Below are 21,041 nucleotides of genomic sequence, written 5' to 3' on the forward strand. Positions count from 1 at the left end.
GCCCCATCTGGAGTCCTGTGTCCAGTGCTGGGCTCCCCAGTTCAAGAAAGATGAGGAGCTACTGGAGAGAGTCCAGGGGAGGGCTGCGAGGATGAGGAGGGGACTGGAGCATCTCTGCTACGAGGAGAGGCTGAGGGAGCTGGGCTTGTTCAGCCTGGAGAAGAGAAGGCTGAGAGGGGACCTTAGAAATGCTTATAAATATCTGCAGGGTGGGGGTCAGGAGGACGGGGCCAGACTCTTTCCAGTGGTGCCCAGTGACAGGACAAGGGGCAACGGTCACAAACTGAAGCAGAGGAAGCTGCAGCTGAACATGAGGAAGAACTTCTTCCCTCTGAGGGTGACGGAGCACTGGCCCAGGCTGCCCAGGGAGGCTGTGGAGTCTCCTTCTCTGGAGGTATTCCAGACCCGCCTGGACGCGGTGCTGTGCAGCCTGCTGTGGGTGACCCTGCTTGGGCAGGGGGTTGGGCTGGGTGACCCACAGAGGGCCCTGCCAACCCCTGCAATTCTGTGATTCTGTGGCACAGTGGAACCAGGCCTGTCCTCCCGTGAGTTAGCCCACTAAGTGGATGAGAAACATGGCTGTTGTTCTTCCTCAGCTGAGTTGTGCTGCCTGACTGGGGATACTGCTAAGAGGTTTTAGGGTCAGTACAAGCAGATTAGCATGAACTGGGAGTTAGTAGTTTGTAGCACAGAGAGTCTGAATGTTGCCCAGCAAAGCTGGCAGGTAGGAACCCCAACATCTTGGTTCCTGTGGAGTTCTGAATTCAGCGAAGTCCCTGCTTCACGAAGAGGTGAACATATTGTTGATAATGCACAGCTTCCTCCCTAGGTGAGAAACAGTATGTCTTGGCTCATACAGAGCTGCTACCAGCACAGCACCTGTAAGTGTAGGGAAAGAAAACAACAGATTGTTTCACTATCCCTGAGAGTTTTCTGAACCCTGCATTTAAATTACCTTTGGCAGAGCTAAACAGATCTGATTTAGGCTGAAACAGTCACAGAGTTGCAATCCAGGGATTTCCCCTACCCCCCTAGAAATCTTTTCTCACCACTTCTAGTTACCTCTTCTGTCTAATTCTTGATACTTGCTTAAAACATTGTCTCAGACATAATCCACTTGCCTGTAAATTTATTGTGAGTACATCAGGATTCAAAAGCTGTCTCAGGGCTCTAGGTCAGTCGTTCTGTGGATATGAATTTGCGAGGCATGTAGCTTCAGGTTATTTCAGGTGGGGTTCTCTCCGAAGACTGTTTTCTACAGCTAGACACATAAGTCAGATCAGTCCTTGCTTGTAATGTAGCCAAAAAGACAAAGTGGCATCCAACCTTTACATTTTTGCCCCCTGTGCCAGTGGGGTGTATGTCAAGCTCGGTTTCTCCTTCTCCAGTACAGAATGTAAACTGGCACCTCTGTTAGCACAGCAAACCAGTGATCAGTATCCATCCCAGAAGAGCATTTTAATCATTCAGATGAAATCCTACTCCTTTTTCTTCCCCTGCACGAGTTTGCTTTTGTCTTCCCCCACACCAGCTTTCTGTTGTTTGCCTTCTCTCTGGCTCCATGAAACTTCCTTCCTCATCTGAGTGTGGCACAACTTCAAGCAGAGGAATGCAGAGGGCACCAGCCCCATCTGGCCCTTCCCAAACCTTCCCTGTAGGATAAATTTCTGTCCTAGCAAGGGTCAGATGTGGATATGAGCCTCTTTACATGCAGGTGGGGTTCTTTTGTTTCCTGGGCAAGTGCTGTAACCGTTATTACCTACAAGGCTGCAGGCAGATCTGCCGTTTCTATGTTTTGTTGGAGGGAAAGGGCTGCCTCTAACTCTTATCTGAACAAACTTCTCAGCTGGCCACCGAGTCTGCCTACAGGCCTGGGTATCTCAGGGACTTGTGGGAAAGCCCACATTACTGGTGGATGTAAGTACAGCTTCATTTTGAGATGGATCCTGGATTGCTAACCAGGATCTGCTCTTCATGAGCAGAATTTGCAGGAACTTCAGCTACCATGGCAGCTGGACTGGTGAATATGAAAATATTTAACAGGGGAGGGAGGGAGTATGGAGTATGGACAGTTGTTGCAAGAACTGCAATTAAGAATCAGATACATAATGTGCTGCCTTTGTTCCACAGTGGTCACCTCATCAGGAAGAAGAGCCTTTGCTTCTTTTCAGTGTGAGAGGTTAGCAGGTTCTACAAGCACCCAGGAATAACTTTCAGGCACTTGGTCGACCATGCCAGTAGCTGTTGTTAGGTCTCTTTATATCAGGGGGCTTCCACTTTCGATAGTCATGCAGAAGAATACCTGAAGGTCTGCGTTTTGAAGTTAGCTAAGTGGCAGCTGGGCGCCTTGGTTGTTTTGTGGATTTACTGCTGAGCTTTGCTGAGCTTTTTAAGGAGTCTGTGGTGATCTGAACTCAGTTGTTCAGATCTTGAAGAGTGGCACACTAATCAGCCAAGTCTCTCTCTGTAGGATGCATGAATTCAGTCTCAAAGTCACTGGTCTGACACCTCTCTCAGCTGAGAGACTTTTAAAAAACACTTGTTTAAAAACATCTTGTTGGGTTCACCACAATGCGCAATTGTCATTAATGTTTCATTTCAATTTCACTGTCTTTCCCCACACTGATATGGAGAAAAACCAAGCAAGTAAAATCTCGATGTGACCATCAGTCTTTGCAAACCGATGACAGTATCGACAGGTTTGGGACCTTACAATGTAGCAGGGATTTGGGGGGTTTGGTTTGGTTTTTTAGGGTTTTGTTGTTGTTGTTCCTTTTGTGGTTTTGGTTATGTTTTTATTTTACTGTATAACCAATGCAATAAGACTGTGTCTTGATTAAAACTCTGAGATGCTAAAATAATAAAAAATAGAATTAATTTATGCCACAATTTACATAAAATGAAAAGGCTCTTTTAAAATCATGCTGAAAATAGACTAAACGTCGCTTACAGCCTGTCTGCTGTGAAAATATCCTTTGTTTTTTTTTCTTGGAGTGTATGTTAGTTAAAATTAGAGTCTGTAGAATAGAACAAAAATAACAAATAAAATCTTTGGAGAAGAAGAGGAGGGCAAGCCAGAGTTGTTATTTCCTTTCCAGAGGCAGAAATAGCAATACATTTCTGCCAGAAACATATGTTTTCTGGGTTTTTTGCTCAGTGAGTCTCTTCTTGTTTGATAAATTACTTCTATGGCTAAAATTCTGGTTATCTCTTTCTAGCCAGTATGTATGATTAGAACTTAAATAATATCTTTCCAAAAGAAAGAACATTTTGTAAAAGTAAGAAAGATGCCAGCAAGTTTGCTAGTGAACTTTCTTGCTGAATAAAATACCTGATGAAGAGGCCATTCTTCAAGCTTCTACCTTACAGAAATGTGGGAATATTTTCAGTGAGTGTCAGGGAAGACTAATATTATGTAAACTGATGAAGCAATATGCAGAAGTTCTCTTACTGTCACTGTTCAAAGCTCCTGATACAATTTTTTTTTTTTTTTTTGAAACAGTTAAGCAGAAGGACCAAGGCAGGAGCAAGATATTAGGAGATAATTGCTCCTTTAGGCCATTACTGAGCATCGACCTGGCTGTAAAGACCTAAGCAACCTCTTCATAGAATAAACTGTTTAACAGTGATCACTGTAGAGCTATTTGCCCCTTTTATCTACTCAGATCAGCTCTCAGTGTATTTGACATCAATGTATTCGCATCTGTCTTATTCTGCTGTCTTTGGGCTTTCAAATCTGATGTCTGGCCACAAAAAAAAAAAAAAAAAGATGTCAGCTGTTGTAAATATATTTTAATTTTTTTCTGTAAAATAATTATTTCTGAGAAAAAGGAAGACATGATATTCCATCTCTGCCAACCAGTGTGATGCTTACATCAACAAAGATAGTCAAGATTCAGAGACTAATTTAACGCCAAGTTTTATTTCTGTTTGGTGGGTGACAGTATGACTTGTTACGATTTGAAAGATAAAGTTTTCCCATGTTTTAAATCCAGAGAAATAATTTCTCAGGTGATTTGGAAATGCTGGGTAGGTGTTGCATTGAAGCTGACAGTCTTAAAGAGGAACCGTGATTCCAAAGTTGGGAGAGGGTTTTTAGACTAAGAGAACCCCAGGAGACTGGGGATTTTTTTCCATTTTCTGTGGATTGCCACCAACATTTTATGGACTAAAACTCACTCTTACCATGAGAATTCCAAATAACAGAGCAGTTTCTGTGGACCTGCTATGAGCACGCACTACCATCCAGGGGCTGCAAGTTTGCGTTTGGCATTGCACTAAAGCTCCCAATCTGTTCTGCAGTGGGGGCCAAGCTGCATGGAAAATCCTTAGTCCTCATGCTCTCGTCTACATATTTTCCATGCTGTTAAAGACATACTGACTTTTTTTTCTGTAGAACATAATTTTATGCAAGATAGATACAAAATATAAAAAAGCATTTGTAAAATTCTAAACATTCATTGTCAGCACTGAAAGTATTTCAGATATCTGAATTATCTTTTAATTCTTATATATTCTCTCACCTTCCAGAAAACAGGAGTATTCTGTTAGCTGCCTTTTCCATTAAAATGCCCTTTTAATTGCCTGGAAATGTATCCTAAATTTGATTCCTGACACTTGTTCAGCAAAACTGACTGGTCATTACCCATTTCAGAGTTTATTACAAGAAAAACATAACTGGACCCTCTGTGAAATTTTCCAAGATTTCTGGAGAGGAAATGCAATATTCTTTTTGTAGCACAGAGTGAGCAGACTTTCTAGTCCCAGCTTTGCTAGTACCTTTCCTGTGTAACTTTGAACAAGTTGCTGAACTTCTGCTGCCTGCTTTCCTGCTCTGTAGCAGAAGCTAATATTAACTTGCCACCCAGTAATTTCACAAATCGGAGTGAATGTTTGCGAAGCACTCTGAGAGCTTCAGATGGAAAATGTTATGAAAGTCCAAGCCTCTGCTAACCGAACAGGATTATTTACAATAGGTTCTTGTTTTATGTAGTGGAATAAAAATGTTCAAGCGTGTAACCAGATGAGACCAAGACTGATCTAAAATTAAACGCAGGAGGCATTTTTTGACCTTTCAACAGAAATTATATAAGCACTCAGGTTATAAATAGTCCTTTGTTTTCCCTCTCTGTCTAACACTAAGAAGAAACACAGGGTTAGTTGTTTTTTATGAAGAGATAGGGCAATGCTTTCGAGTGCAAACAGTTGTTCACTGTTCTTTATTTCTACAGTTCCTGTAAGGTTTGTAACTAGCACTTGTTGCTTTTCTTAGTGCTTTTTCATCTTCAAAAAGCTACAATAATAAACTTTCTAGTTCTGAAAATGACAACACCAGAAGAAAACGAGAACATTCACCGGCCCATTTCAACTGTGAAAGTTCTTTCCTCTCTCCCAGTTTCAGATGTGACAGATGAGCAAAAAAGCCAGTGCCAAGCTATTGTTAAACTGCTGCATAAACACTTGTAGATGATTTCTTATTTTTGATATGAAACCTCAGAAATAAGACATGAAATGTGTCCACCCTTCAACGAAAGTATTTTTATTAGCATGAGGATGATGACGCTGAATTCTTCGCAGTGGTATGTGCAGATGTATTTATGCGCATATTTCCAAATATGCTGATTTTCGACAGTAGTCATTTCCTTGAACAACCAAGCAATGCTTAGCTAACAGCAATTTAGTTTTGTGTTTTTAAAAAAAAAAAGTTTAACAAACAGAGACCACCTGGAAGCTTACACTGAAGTCAGGTAATTGGCATTAGTGAGAAAGCAACAGGATGAAAATGCCACTTACCTTTTTCTTAAATTTTTGTGTTCCTACTTTCTATGATTTCTCTGGGGTTTGTATTATGGGAATAATGTCCTCGACAACAAAATGTATGTGAGGTAGAAGGCTTTATTAGTTACCACATTTTCTTTCATTTAAATTTTTAATCACCTGTCAAAGCCATTCATTTGCTTAGTGACTTTTCACTGGGAGGAAGTACAACTCTGCAGTAAACTGGAATAAACAGGCTGCAGCAGAGTACACCGTGAGGCTTCGGGAAGGAAAGGGATTGGAGTTTAAAAACCAGCCGTGGTGCAGTACTGTCAGCCTCTGTAGGCTGTTTAGAAATGCACTGGAGACCACTCAGGCCTTGATGGCTTCAGCAGTGGGGCCGGGGGTGGCCAGTCCTGAAAGGACACCTTGGCATAACTCCCATCCCTCGGTCATCTCGAGAAACCCTGTGATATTACGTATAATCCAGCCCTCAGTTCGAGCAAATGAAACTCTTGGTGTCAAAGTCACACATAGTGTAAGACCATGAACTTCACAGAATTACACTGAAGGTTATTTTTTCCTCAGTGCTACGTTATCTGATGGATCTTTTATATAGCGAGATTTGTGAAGCTGTTTTGTAGCCCGGACAACTTCACTCCATAGATGTCCAAAAATCTTCCTCCATCCTGTGCTTCAAATGCCTACAGTGATTTGATACAGCTAACCCAGCCTACTGAGGAATGAAAGTTCTGTCTCCGTGACAGCTCCATTTGGAGTTACTTTGCTGAAATTATCAACAGGACGCCAACTAATGCCAAATTTGATACCGTTTTTATAAAGTGGGCGCTTGTCCACAGCAAACTGGATTGAGGCCACTTACCCAACAGCATTCTCAGGGTAGGAATTTACCTTTAGATGCTACTGCTGATGCCAGATTTTTATTAATAATCATAGACCTCCTCGTGAAATTAAAAAAAAATAACTTCAGAATGTTTCCTGTAAATAAAGCCTGTGGGGCCAAGCTCTATAGGCTGGAAGGTTCTATTCTAGCATCACGCAGTGAAAAGCACAGCCAAGCGTGAGCGTGCCGTCCTCCCAGCTGCTGTTAGGAGCAGCGACGCCTGTAGAAACGCCAGCAGTTCTCCCCCTTCGTTTGAACCATTTCCTCAGCGTAGCAGAGAAATGATCTACAGCCCTTCAGCTTCTGCTGGAAGCAGCAACACCTGCTCAGGAAAAGGGGAATTCTAGGATGAGGCGTTGCCCGAGCTGAACTCTGCTTGCTTCCCTCAGAGACTTGTTGTCCGGCCTCAGCGTTTGTTCATTTATTTATTTAACAATTATGTGTGTAAATCTAATGCACTCCCACCACTCTACCTTGGAGAAAGGCACGGGCCTCAACTTGTGTTTGAAGAGGAGCTGAGATTATTCCATTAACGGTGTTGTACAAATGCTGTGTGTTGTAAACTTGTGAGTGAGCATTTTGCCACCGAAATGGGTGGCATGGACACGGTCCCAAAGCTGCCTTTGTGAAGATCAATGTTGTCTTCACAAATGGCGATGCAAAGCACCTTCAGCAGGCAGTAAATCCCATTCCAGCCTCCTGCTCCGGCCTTTGCGAGTGCCTGGGCTCCCGTGTACCTCAAATTGGGCCGAGCGGGCACGTCCCAAAGTGCCACCCTGCCCGGACCCTGCCTGCCCGCCCCTCAGCCCGCTGCCTGCCAGGACGAAGCCCTGCGCCGAAACCTGAGGTCTGCAGCCCTGTGCCCCTGCCAGGCCCGGCGGTCGAGGGAGCTCGGCTCCTGGCAGACCCCGGCCGCTGACTCCGGTCTTGCCTTGCCTTGCCTTCCCTTCCCTTCTCTTCCTTTCCACCTTCCCTTCCATTTCCTTCCCCCTTCCCCTTTCCTTCCCCCTTCACCTTCCCCCTTCCCCTTCCTCTTCCCTTCCCCCTTCCCTTCCCCCTTCTGCTTCCCTTCCCTTCTCTTCCCTTCCCCTTCTGCTTCCCTTCCCTTCTCTTCCCTTCCCCTTCTGCTTCCCTTCCCCCTTCCCCTTCTGCTTCCCTTCCCCCTTCCCCTTCCCCTTTCCCTTCCTCTTCCCTTCCTCCTTCCCTTCCCCTCCCTTCCCTTCCCCCTTCCCCTTCCCCTTCCCCTTCCCTTCCCTTCTCTTCCCTTCCCTTCCCCTTCTGCTTCCCTTCCCCCGTCCCCTTCCCTTTCCCCTTCCCTTCCCCTTCCTTCCCTTCCCCCTTCCCTTCATTTCCCTTTCCCTTTCCTTTCCTTCCCCCTTCCCTTCGTTTCCCTTTCCCTTTCCTTCCCCTTCCCCTTCCCCTTCCCTTTCCCTTTCCCCTTCCCCTCCCTTCCCCCTTCCCTTCCCCTTCCCCCTTCCCCTTCCCTTCCCTTTCCCCTTCCCCTTCCTTCCCCTTCCCCTTCCCTTTCCCCTTCCCCTCCCTTCTCCCTTCCCCCTTCCCCTTCCCCCTTCCCTTCCCCCTTCCCTTTCCCCTTCCCCTTCCCCCTTCCCTTCCCCTTCCCCCTTCCCCTTCCCTTTCCCCTTCCCTTCCCTTTCCCCTTCCCCTTCCTTCCCCTTCCCCTTCCCTTTCCCCTTCCCCTCCCTTCTCCCTTCCCCCTTCCCCTTCCCCCTTCCCTTCCCCCTTCCCCTTCCCTTCCCTTTCCCCTTCCCTTCCCCCTTCCCTTCCCCTTCCCCCTTCCCCTTCCCTTTCCCCTTCCCTTTCCCCTTCCCCTTCCTTCCCCTTCCCTTTCCCCTTCCCCTCCCTTCTCCCTTCCCCCTTCCCCCTTCCCTTCCCCTTCCCCTTCCCCCTTCCCTTCCCCCTTCCCTTCCCTTCCCTTTCCCCTTCCCTTCCCCCTTCCCCTTCCCTTCCCTTTCCCCTTCCCTTCCCTTCCCTTCCCTTCCCTTCCCTTCCCTTCCCTTCCCTTCCCTTCCCTTCCCTTCCCTTCCCTTCCCTTCCCTTCCCTTCCCTTCCCTTCCCTTCCCTTCCCTTCCCCTTCCCCTTCCCCTTCCCCTTCCCCTCCCGGCGCCGCGATGGAGCGGCCGGCTCCGGGCGCGGAGGAGGCGGAGGAGGAGGAGGAGGAGGAGGCGGAGGAAGGGGCGGTCGGCGCAGGGGCGCGGGCTGGCGCAGAGGCGCGGCGGAGCGCTCCGCCGGGAGCCGCGGGGCCGCGGGGGAGCGGGGACGCGGCTGCCCCGGCCCCGCCGCTGACGGGCCCGGTCTGCGGCCCGGCCTCGGGCCCGGAGCAGGGCGGGCGGGGCGGTCCCTCCTCCCGCCGCCCCGCGGGGCCGGGGCGCCCGGGCCGTCCCCTCCTCTCTCCTCGGCCCCAGCCCCGCAGCCGCCGCCGCCTCCGCTCCCTCCCTCCCCGCGCTCTGCCCACCATGAGCGGGGCCGTTTTCACCTCGTAAAGATGGCGGTGCGGGAGCGCGGCAACCTTTAGACTAATGACTGTCAGAAACATCGCCTCCATCTGTAATATGGTGAGTGCTGGCGGGGAGGGGGCGGCCGAGCGGGGCACGGCCGGCGGGGGGGATCGCGGGTTCCGCGGGGCGGGAGGGTGTCCTGCTGCCTGGCCGTGGCGGGTGGACCCCCGCGCTGGGTACCTGCGCTAGGAGGTGTCGGCTTCGGAGCTGGTGTCTGGGTTCAGCTGGCGCTGCGAGGACTGCTGGCTGTCGAGCGCTCTGCGATCCCTTCGCTTTCTCTAAATCAGGCTTGGCAGTTAGGAAGGAATAAGGAAATATGAATATCGTTGTTTGGCGACGTTCGGACCTTGCCGCTTTCCTTCCGAGGAAGGACACTTTCTGCGTTTTGCTCGGGTCTAATTGTAATCCTAACAAACTTGGAGCGTCCAACCGGGTTTAGATGTTTGAAACTTCTCGGTGGGGGAAGGGAGAGCTCAAACTTTGTCAAAGGTTTATTAATATAGTCAGGAAGTAATAAACTTGCCAAAGAAACGAGTGTGTTCTAAGCACCCCAAAGCAAACGGAAGAGAAGCCTCTTTCTGTTGCTTTAGTCTGTATTTTTCCCCCTTATCTCCAGGTTCCCGAAGGGTGGCCTCACGCCGTTGCCAGCCTCCCGCCATGCAGTGCCCCAGCACGCCCTGTGCTGGTGATGCCACGCACCCCGTCGCTCTGCCCCGGAGCGCGGAGCCTGCCCTCGGGTAAGGCCACGGGCACGGCCCCGAGCCCTGGCTCCAGCCGGGCCAGCAGCAGCGGGCTGGTGGAGGCCGTGTGGGTTGCCAGCCTGCTCCCTTTCCACGTGTCCACGCTGCCACTGAAGTGGGCTTGCTCTTTCCTTCCCACCCAGATGCCCAGGGCGTCCCACACGTAGGTCTGTCTTCAGCCTCCTCCTCCCGTTGAAACGCCCGCTCTGAAATGCAGAGGGGGGAGGTTGGATGTGAGCTTAAAATACCAAACCCAGACTTGGGGTAAACACAATCCTGGTGCTCACCTGTAAGATGTTTTTGAAACTTTTCATTGTTCTTCATAATTTCCAGTCCTGTAGGCCAGGGATACTGCGAAGCGAGGTTTAGGGGACTGCACAGGACCGAGGAGCAAGCCTGGGCGCCCTTACCTTCCTCCTGCGGCGGGCTCCCGTTCCTCCTGCTGACGCGTGGCTGATGTGATGCCCTGCGGACTGCGCCGCGTGAAGGGGAGCTGGAGACTCTTTGGTGGTTCTCAGGCTTTAGCATTGGCATCAAGCACTAGGAACTCCAGGATTCCTTTCCTGTGCTTCAGCCAGCTGCGCTGGTAGCCAGTTCGCTTCTCCCGAAGACCGAACAGATTCACGGCAAAACTGATGAGGTTGTTCTAACGAAGCGATGCTCGGCTGTCACTGCCAGTAGCATCCGAGGAATGGAGAGACCGAAGGGGAGAATTAGAGCCTCAGGCAGAGAAGGCATACGAGGGCTCATAGTTCAAGGCAACTCCAGCTCCTGGTACCAGTGCTGTGACAGAGGATGAAGCTGATTTCAGAGTAAAGATGTTATAAAGCTACGCGTTCCTTGGGGTCTGTGTACTTAGCTTTTAGAGATGTTGTCCTATACCGGTCACAAATAGTCTTTTCTGGACAACCCACAGGGACTGGAAGTTCTTTGAGGAAAAAATAAGCTACAGGAATTTGGGGCTGTAAGAGAAGTATAAATTCTTGGCGGTATTGGCAACACCGCGTTATGGCTCCTCCAAAAACCTGTCTGCTTAGGTGAGGTGGTGGACTTGAGCTCAATGGTCTGTAGGAGTAGCTACAGCAACCCTGCGTTGAATGGGACTTCAGAAGGTTAGAGATGTGTGAGAAAACCTTTTACCTGTATAAAACCTGGATATTTGCAGTGCCACTTTGACTTAGGGCATCTGTAGAAACCTACCAGACAAAGATGTTCATTCCCAGACCTTGTTCCTGCGCTACAACATAGGGCTTGAAGAACTGAACTAACAATTTTTGGACTAAGAAATTGCAGCATGATTCTTAGATAATTTAATATGTTTTGGTATGTAATGCTGCACAATAGTAAGTCTCTAAGTTTTTTAACCTGATTTAACACAATAATGAAAAAAAAATTCTGTTCTTCGTATTTTTCCATTCCCATTCCACTTGAGAGTGCTCACAGAGATTTTTTTTTTTTACCTTATCTCTGAATGCAACATAGATTATATTTTCAACGGTAGCCCTTTCTTGAAAGGTTTCTGTGTTTGTTTGTCTGAATTCTTTCATGTCCAGAAGGGGAGAAATAGATGATATTTAGCTGAATGAATTTAGGTGGAGGGAACCTGGCTAGTCAGCAGTTTAGGATATATGTTTGCTATTTAATTGACTGCCTGAGGTCTAGCATCTCAGGTTGTAATTTTGGTCTCCTGAAGACGGTAGAGACTCAGTCTTTTCCAGGAAGGATCAAGGCAAGTCTAGTGAAGCAAGGAAGCCAGGGACAGTATTAAACTTGCTTGCAGAAGAGATCGAGTGCTTCATACTCACTGGGTAAACTCTCACATGCTGAAGCAGACGCAGCAGGAGCTAACCAGTAAGAAAAAATGCTAGGTGCAAACTTTCCACTTGGCACATTTATTTGTAGTAAGTATTCAAATGTGCATCTTCTAGAATTTAAAAAAAAAAATCCTCTGTTGTCTTTTACTGGATTTGTCCCCCTAGTTACAATAACGATAGCATTAATTGTGATTCACTGATTTTATTAATGAGACCGAAGAGCTGAAACTTGTTCTCCTGGGGTGGAAGAGATGAAAGCGACTGTGCCTGAAGGAGTCGGTGGGACTCGTTAGGTGGGCACGGTGGCCACCCCTGCTGCCAAGGGAGCCTTAGTCCCCGAGATGTCCCTCTCGTCTGTGCCTTGCAGACACGGGGAAAGCTCCCCCGCTCTGCCCGCGCACCAGGTCCGCCGCAGAAGGAGGCGTGCAGCAGGCAATCGTCAGCTCTTAGGCAGGACAGGGACCAGGGATGGTGGGGTTGAAGAAGCATGAGATACACTGAAGAAACCCAGTTTGAGGGAATACCAACCCCCGGTGCTCTGTAACCCTTGCAGACTGTGGGCACAAGCCAGGTACGTGCTTCTAGCCCCTAGGAAGCTGTAATCCTCTTTGGCATTTCTCCTGTGAGATAACCCAACGGCTCAAGCACAAAACGCTGGTTCAAAGCCAAGAGGCATGCTGGCATTTCAAGATTGTTGACACTGAAATCCTCTGCAGTATTTTCCCTGTTGATGAGCTTTTGGTACCGCCTTGAGTTCCGAGTTAAGCTCACGCTGCTGCTGTGGCCTAGGGATATTATTGTTATGTGCAGGGAAGGACATCGAACCATCTCAGAATCCTTTTACAGAAATGGCTAACAAGCTCTGTGGACCATGTTTCTCCTAAATATCTTTCAGTATTCTGCTGAGAACAGGTATTAATCCCCCTCCTTTCATAAATTTGTAACATTACTTCAAATAATCTGATCTGCACTTGAGAGTGCTCCGTCGATTTAATAAATGGAACATTCTGAACACATTGGGATGGCTTCTGATACAACATATCGTCTGAGATACCTCACAGTTGCTCCTGGTAGTTGTTGTATAGATATCCTTTGGAAAAAATGTTGCAGTTCCTCAAATTATTTTTGTTTTTTATTGTTTGGGGTTTCATGTTACCCTTTCTTCTCCTAGTGTCCATGAGTTTTGTAATAGCTGGTCATTTTCTTCCAGAAAACATTCACGCAGTTCACCAGGAATTATGTGAATACCTGTGAGTTTCAGCTTTTATTGTTAAAAACAAACAAAAGTTTCTAAACATCCTAGAAATCAGTGGTAGAGACAAACATAAAAACCTGGGAGTCTCTACATTCAGAAAGCAAATCGGAAGAATTGTTTTATATTTTCTCTGGGTTTTTTTAATGTCATTGTTTTAGAGACTCATTGCATGATTTGTCTGAATATAGGGCATTGGGAGAATAAGGACTCAAACTGCAAACGTAGATTTGCAAAATGCTTGACATCAAAAATTACAGTTGTAATGCTGTAAAAAATGGCCTAATTCTTCTTCCTATAATAGGAGTGTTATTGGATTACAGAACCGACCACTATGACTTTCGACTGGATTTCTCCATTTTGACAGCCTGCAATGCATATTTCTCCATGGCTTTTAAAACTGCTCATAAACAGAGATTACGGCAGAGTAATACATGCTAAGGTAGTAAAACAGCTATCTAAAGCCATATTTAGACTGGTAAAGGAAAACAGGTTTTTACACCTGAAAAGATTAGTTGCAGGCAGTTCAAGCAATGCAATTTTAGAAGCATAGTTTCGAGAGTGTACAATTTCAGTGTGACATACATAGAAAATACAGAAACAAAACTATGAAAAATATAGAGAACATGAAGTCTAATAGCTGTAATACCTTTCTGAAGCAATGAGAAACTTGAGAGTATGGCTGAAAAAAAGGGGACTAGACTGACAAGCAGAAGTGTGCATCCCATCAAAAGATAAGCAGCAGTCCACAAAAGATAATTTTTATTGGATAGAGCGGGATATACAAAGTGAGAAACGTCCTAATACATCATTTCCAGTGTATAACCTTGACTAATGACCGAGGCTTGTCTTACATGAATGCCTTTTTTATGGCTGAAGTGGGTATCGTGCACTTACTAGTTGTTTCGAAGATAAGCACAACAGGACGATTAATGAATACAGCGTGTGGCTGACAGTGTGTTTCTTTTAGATAAGTACAGTCTTTGGCTCCAAGCTGCTGAACTAAGAGCAAACTAGTGGTTATGCTAAATACCTTAACAAAGGAACTTCTTAATTACAGCTCAGCAAGGCTGAGTGAGCCTGAACTGTGGAAGGGATGGGATTAAAAGCAGACTCTGGACCCTGATTAACTGTGTGTGGTGGGCAAGTGCCAGGCAGGAGGTGAGGTTCTGATGGGCTTGAAGAGCCGCAGTCTGTGGAGGGTAAATCGTGGCCAGCCCGAGAAGCAGTCAGCAAAGTCTCTTCTGCTGATCTTCCTTCTGGGGAAGAAATGATCTGCATCTCCACCGTCAGGGCTCCATTATAAGCATGTTCTTGGGTGTGCTCAGCCTTTGCAGAGAAGGCTGCTGTGCTGAGGATTTCAAGCAAGTCATTGCTGGATATTGTGTGTTGTTGTTATTTAATTTGATGTCATGATTAATGACCTAACAACAGTTGCATCTAAACTGTCCGAGGACAATAGTCTCCAACTGTCCGCTGGAATTCCATTTCCTAAACCTGGGTTATTTCTGATGTATGTCTGTCTAGCTTGAAGATTTCTGGTGATGGTGACTACATCATCTCTCTAGGCAGTCTGTCCCAGTGCTTCAATGTCCTTATGACTAGAAAGTTTCCTCATGCCTTACCTGAATGCACATTACTGTAATTTGAGCTTGGTACTTCTCATCCTGTCCACTCCTGAGACTGAGAACGGATTAGTTCTTTCCTATAACAAGCTGTATACTGAAAATATTGTCATGCCCTGCCGCAGACTTTTCAGTCTTACAAAACAAAACCCTGTTCAACCCTTTTTTAAAGGTCTTTTTTCTCTAGAGTTGAATTTTTCCTTTTAACTGCTTTCTTGTGGATTCTCTCCAGTTATCTTCATGTTTCTTGAAACCTAACACTCAAACCTGGCCATAAGGTCCTGTCTGAAGTCTTGCCAGTGACAGGGTAAATAGGAAAGTGACTTTAGGAACTTTGTATACTCCTGTCTGTAAGAATTTAGTTATGTTGTCTATCTTTGTTGTTGTGGTTTTTGAAATAACACTGAATATCCTTTCCCCTTCCCCTTCCCCTTCCCCTTCCCCTTCCCCTTCCCTTTTTTCTCTGCTACCTTAGTTAGCTGTTCCCCATTCTGTGCACATACAGGTGATTCTTCTCTTCATGTCCAGAATCTTGCACTTCTCTCAGCTGAATTTCAACAGTTTCTAGAACATTGCTCTAAAATTAAAAAGTCAAACATTGACTGTCAAAAATAATTCTGAACTGTAAACCTGTCCTGCAACATAGCTGGAGCCCTCGTAACTCAAGTTACACGGAGATTTAATGAAGATCTGCCTTCTTCTGTCTCCAGGTTATCAAAGATTGCTCCAGCTGGTGCAGCTGTGGTGAAGCCTAGAAGGTGCCTTGCCTTTAGAATGCTGTCTGGGTGGCCCACACAGAAGTATTAGTGAAGAAATTATAGTCAGTAAGCAACCCTCAGTCTCTTTTTCCCTTGTGAGGCCATCTTGAGGTTATGTGTTCTGAAGAAGGAAACTGGCCAAGAAAAAATTGTTTTCGCTACTTGTTCCAGCAAAAGCCCCAGTACCACTAATCCAAGAACAATTAAGCTGGGAATGGAGACAAACTCATGAGAGATTACTGAGTTGCAGTTTGGTAAAGGTTGTCTAATCAGGGAAACTTTGAAGGTCAATATTTTAAAAAATTATTTATGGATTTAGATGCTGAAATTGTAACGTTTCACTAGAACCTCACTCCCAGTACTTGGTTGCTTTGTGCTTTGAGAACACGAAGTTCTTTAAGCTATGTGAGACTGAGTGCCTTAAACACTTGGTCAAAGATTTTAAGTGTTTCAGGATTTCAGGCTTCTCAATTTTTATCCATTTCTTGGTAACCACCCAGTAAAGAGCGGGTTATTTATGGTGTATGTAATACTTAGGTGCGTGATTAGAGATAGTTCAGTGCATGCAGCACAAAATGAGTTAGACATCTCCGTTCAAGCTCTTATAATATGCCCTAATGATCAGAATACCCTTTGGAAAAAAAATGGACAAAAATATTGTATTTAGGTATGTTGTCTTCAATCACCTTGCCTTCAAAAATATGAGTGCTCCATGGTTTTTAGGTCATTCAATATCCTTTTACTGTTCACTGTGATTCCTTATGTTTTTCATAACACCCTCCCTTTCCTCTTTTATCTTGTGGCAACAAAGACCCAGAATAGCTCTGCTGGAGTAGCAATAAAACACTTCTATGCAGAAAAAAACCAAGCAAATCTGGTTAAATTCAACCATCGTGTGGGACTTATACTTTTAAAATTACAGAAACATTTCAGGTTTGCCATTTAATATCTATGAGTTTGGAAGCAGGCTGGTTCGGCTATTCCAGTTCCTCACCAACCTCTCCGAACAGCTCTGCGGAGAGGGACCTGGGTGTCCTGGTGGACAGCAGGCTGACCATGAGCCAGCAGTGTGCCCTGGGTGCCAAGAAGGCCAATGGGATACTGGGGTGCATCAAGAGGAGTGTGGCCAGCAGGGCGAGGGAGGTTCTCCTCCCCCTCTGCTCTGCCCTGGGGAGGCCCCATCTGCAGTGCTGTGTCCAGTTCTGGGCTCCCCAGTTCAAGAAAGATGAGGAGCTACTGGACAGAGTCCAGCAGAGGTCTGTGAGGATGATGAGGGGCCTTGAGCATCTCTGCTACGAGGAGAGGCTGAGGGAGCTGGGCTTGTTCAGCCTGGAGAAGAGAAGGCTGAGAGGGGACCTTATCAATGTCTACAAATATCTGCAGGGTGGGGGTCAGGAGGATGGGGCCAGACTCTTTGCAGTGGTGCCCAGCGACAGGACAAGGGGCAACGGGCAGAAACTGAAGCAGAGGAAGTTCTGTCTGAACATGAGGAAGAACTTCTTCCCTCTGAGGGTGACGGAGCACTGGAACAGGCTGCCCAGGGAGGCTGTGGAGTCTCCTTCTCTGGAGATATTCCAGACCCGCCTGGACGCGGTGCTGTGCAGCCTGCTCTGGGTGACCCTGCTTGGGCAGGGGGTTGGGCTGGGTGACCCACAGAGGTCCCTGCCAACCCCGACCATTCTGTGATTCTGTGAACGCCGAGGTTGTCCCCGAGGACAGTCGAAGTCCAGCGCTGGGGACAGGTGATGCGTCTGTTGGAAGCAGTCGCGTATATACCGCGTGGTGTGATACGGGTTGCTCTTCTCTTACTCTTATTTTCTTTGCATCGCTGCTGGGAGCTAAGTTTGGATTTTATTTACAGTTGCTTCCTCTCGTTTGAGTTACCCATCATGGCCATTCGTTGGCCAGGAGGCCTTCCACATTTCTCTTTAGCTTCTTTTTCCTTTCCCTCTCATATGCTGTGCCTTCCAAAATACAGAAACTCAGGCTGCCTGGCCCTGAAGCCATTCCTATTTTTATTCAAATTTCTTTTCTACCAGCCCAGATGTCACCTTTAGTTTGTCTTGAGTGTTCAGTTTCTCCCTTCAGGAAACAACTCTGTTTCTAGCACATTGCTCTCACTGTCTCTGAATACTAAGAAAAAAAAATCTAGTTCACAGCTGTATATGATCTGAAGCCCTTTGTCATGGACCAACCATCTTCTCTCATCGATCTCTTGTTCTTTCTGTATTTGTTAAATGTCTGTTTTCACAATTCAGTTTTCTATGTATTTTTTCTTGTATTTTTTAGATTTTCTTGTGAACAAAATATTTCTTGTTATTTCTTATTTTGTATTTCAGTGTTTGATGGTTATTCATACCGTGTTTCTGTTTATTTGCCCACACCTATTTAATAGGTTTTCCATAGGTCACTTATGAAATGTCCTAATTTCTTCACTACGCTCGTTTACTTTAAATTAAGAACATACATATTTCTAGAAAGTCAGTGCCATTTTTTTATAGCTCTGTCACACTGGAAAGTCTAGTCTGATTTGCTGTCTTCTGGTTGCAGTAGCTTTCATATTAGTTCTGTTCCATTTCTCACCCTCCACAGAATAACTGTATTTAGGTTATTTTGCTACATGTGATTTAATGATCTAATCTGATGTCTTTTTTTGTCCCTGCACTGTTATTTTGTTTACACGCTAAAGTGCAAAGGAACAGCAGGGTTTTTTACTTCATCTGTTTTATGAGCTGAAAAGCACAAATTAAACTCTTAGCAACATTACCAGAAATTTCAGCTGAAATGAAAACTGGCAGACTTGTCCAATGGGAGGCCTTGAGCAAAATAACAAGAAGAAAAAAATACAGGTCATCCGGCTGGGATGGTTTTGGAGCAATGCTGTGGTAGAAATCTTGGCTTAGCCTGAATTGACCCATGCTTGGCTGTGTCTCCAACTGTATGTCTTTGCCATTTTAGAAGGGCAGAATACTGACTGTTTAGTGAAGTGGTAAAACTTCAGAGACATCAAGGTTCACCAGCACCACAGGATACGTAGCAGGAGTTTCCACGTTGACCTAGTTCTCATTCTCATCGGGTCTGGCCACCACAGTCACTTTGTTGCACTTCCTTCCTTCGTCTATGCTCTTAAGAAGGAGACGGTCTCCTTTCTTGTCTCCATACCCTGATATGAATTTATTTAGCAGTCCCAGATCCCAGTTCTTTGGTTTACGTGGTCTCTCCTCACTTGGGGCTCTGTGGCCGCACTGCTATTCTTGCTGGTTTTCATGAAACTACAGCAGATTCAGCTGCAGTGGGAGAATTCTCCTAGAAGAAGCACGGGACCATTTACAAAACCATGGAGCATGAATTGCGTTAAAAATGTTTGAGCAGGTTTTCACTGCAGAAATGGCCAAAACGACTTTCTGGGAGTGGGAACAAGTTCAACAATGCTCAAAGCCGTGTTGAATACTCATGGTTGGTTTTTGCTGTAGCTCAACCTCAACAGGCTAACATGTTCTCTATATTTGATACGGTTGGTTTAAATGGAGTTCTGAACCATCTTTAACACACTTCTGATAACATTTTGTTTCTAGTTTAAACCTGGCGTGGGTGTACTCTTTCTCATATACTGTGGTTGGAAAGAATTTCCGATCATTTCTTCTGCCATCAGCTGCTTCTTGAGCAGAGTCCCTGTGCAAAACGTGTGACATCTACGCAGTGTGGCATGGCTGGAACTTACTAGTCTGTCGACATTTTCTTTCTCCACGTAAGAAATATGTCCTGCTTTGAAGTATTAGATCTCTGTGCTCCTTACCTGTTTTCCTACTCTTTCTACGAATGTAATGGTATCTTTTTGGAGAACTTCGAATGAAGCAGACTGAAATTGCCCTTGATAGAAGAAGGCACAACTCCATCCTGATGAAGTCCATGGGAATTCTGTCAGCTTACCCAAAGACTGAACTTAGCCTCTCTGTTTTACTGGGAAACGGGGACACAGTGCTTCGTTTTATTTTTGTGCCAGTCGAGGCCTGGTTTTGGAGAGGTAAAGCTCTAGAACGAGCTGTTACTAAGCATACGTTGTTTCAACAGCATATACTTTGGAAATTTCCATGCAGTGTGTAGTTTTGGTATGAAGATCAGTTAGTGCACATCATGGATTTGTTTAGTTTTCAGTGATAATTTTGTTTGGTAAATCCTGATTCTTGCTCTTTCTCACAATATTTACAAGACAATTTAACTGCTAGAAAGGATGTGTCAAACCATCTGGCATCCTCTGAAGTGAGAAACCCTGGCCCTGGAGGAAAGGCAAAGGAGTAATGTAGGAGCAACTACTTAGCAGCGCGCTTGCATTCTACTTGCCTGACAGCACACGCTAACCTGTAGATTATGAAAGAGTAAGATGTTGCTTTTCAGGGATATTATCTTCCATGAATTCTAGAGGGAGAATTTTCTTCAGTGTGGAAAATACTTCCTGCAAAGCTGGAAAAACAAGCGTTTCGTTCTTATGTCAGGGAACTTCATTCGAACGCTGTAAGTGTAGTTGAAAATCTTTGCTTTGGTCTGAATGCTGTACAATGAGTGTGAATATGAAGCTGGTTTTCTTCTGAAGCTGCATTAATCTTCTCTAGTCATGTGTTTCTTTTATCAGACGAGGTTTTGGGGGTAATGGTGGCGGTTTGCTTCACTGTTGATATCAGCTAGGCAAATGTCTATTGGTTTCCTCCCTCTCGGGAAGTCAGATGCTCTGCTGAATCTGTGCATCTTTGCTAAGGCTGACTTGCCAAGAGAAGGAACTAATCTTCATGTGGAACTCACATAATGATCACATTGAAAGGTAGCCAATACTTGCTTTGTATAGATTATTCCAGTTCTATATATCTGTTGTATAGATAGATGAGAGGTTTATATAGATCAGGGAAGTGGTGGAGTCCCCATCCCTGGAGGGGTTCAAAAAAAGTGTAGATATGGCAATGGGGGACATGGTTTAGCAGGGGTGGTGGTGATGGGTTGACAGTTGGACTTCATGAGCTTAGAGTTCTTTTCCAACCTTAATGATTCTATGATTCTGTGATTCCTTTTCCCAAGTTTCTCACTGAGGCTTAGCAGAGGCCACTGAGGACATAAGTGTATCTCTTAAGCTTTGCATGGAGCCTTGTGCAGGTAAAGCACTTCAGTCTCTAAAGGGAATGTCTGGGAAATCATGTGCACTTGGTCTGAGCAAGGAGAGCAAGGGAGAGACTGACAGGGATCTGACACAGGGATGTGAAATACAGAATCTTTGGAGCTTTGCTGGAAGCTGCCAACTTGAAGGAGCTGTTTTACTTTGAAGGCTTCTCAAAGACCACCTGTACTGAGTTTCACACCACTGATTCTGTTGACTAAAATCATCTTCTTTTGGTGAGTTGACAAGAAATAATAATCTAATGTGGCACGCGGTGGTGATGGTAGGTGCAGTGAGGAAACACAAACCAGGCTTTGGGGAGAAGATGGGGAAGGCACACCAAAATTACTGCATTTGTTTACCAGTAACTTTGAAAATTTTAGCTGATGAAGTCTCTGAGCAAATGATGTATTGAAGAAACCTCAGGAACACAGGAAACTTCGGAAATTTTGAGATGCTTTGCTTGTTGGCATGTTTACAGGGGCGTTTTACACGGTTTTATGAAAGTCAACCAACTGTGCTGTTCTTGTGT

General features: G+C 45.7%; 1 protein-coding gene across 1 annotated transcript in view; it reads left to right on the plus strand.

Annotated features, from left to right (window-relative positions):
• Window positions 1–8,986: 8,986 nt before the first annotated feature.
• Window positions 8,987–21,041, plus strand: part of USP46 (ubiquitin specific peptidase 46) — a 32,962-nt gene continuing 20,907 nt past the window's right edge. The window contains exon 1 of the mRNA XM_075421999.1: window positions 8,987–9,234. Within this exon, the coding sequence (XP_075278114.1) occupies window positions 9,199–9,234 (36 nt within the window). The 5' untranslated portion in view covers window positions 8,987–9,198. The remainder of the gene's footprint in view (window positions 9,235–21,041) is intronic.

Source organism: Opisthocomus hoazin, chromosome 5, assembly GCF_030867145.1.
Source record: "Opisthocomus hoazin isolate bOpiHoa1 chromosome 5, bOpiHoa1.hap1, whole genome shotgun sequence".
Classification (NCBI taxonomy): domain Eukaryota; kingdom Metazoa; phylum Chordata; class Aves; order Opisthocomiformes; family Opisthocomidae; genus Opisthocomus; species Opisthocomus hoazin.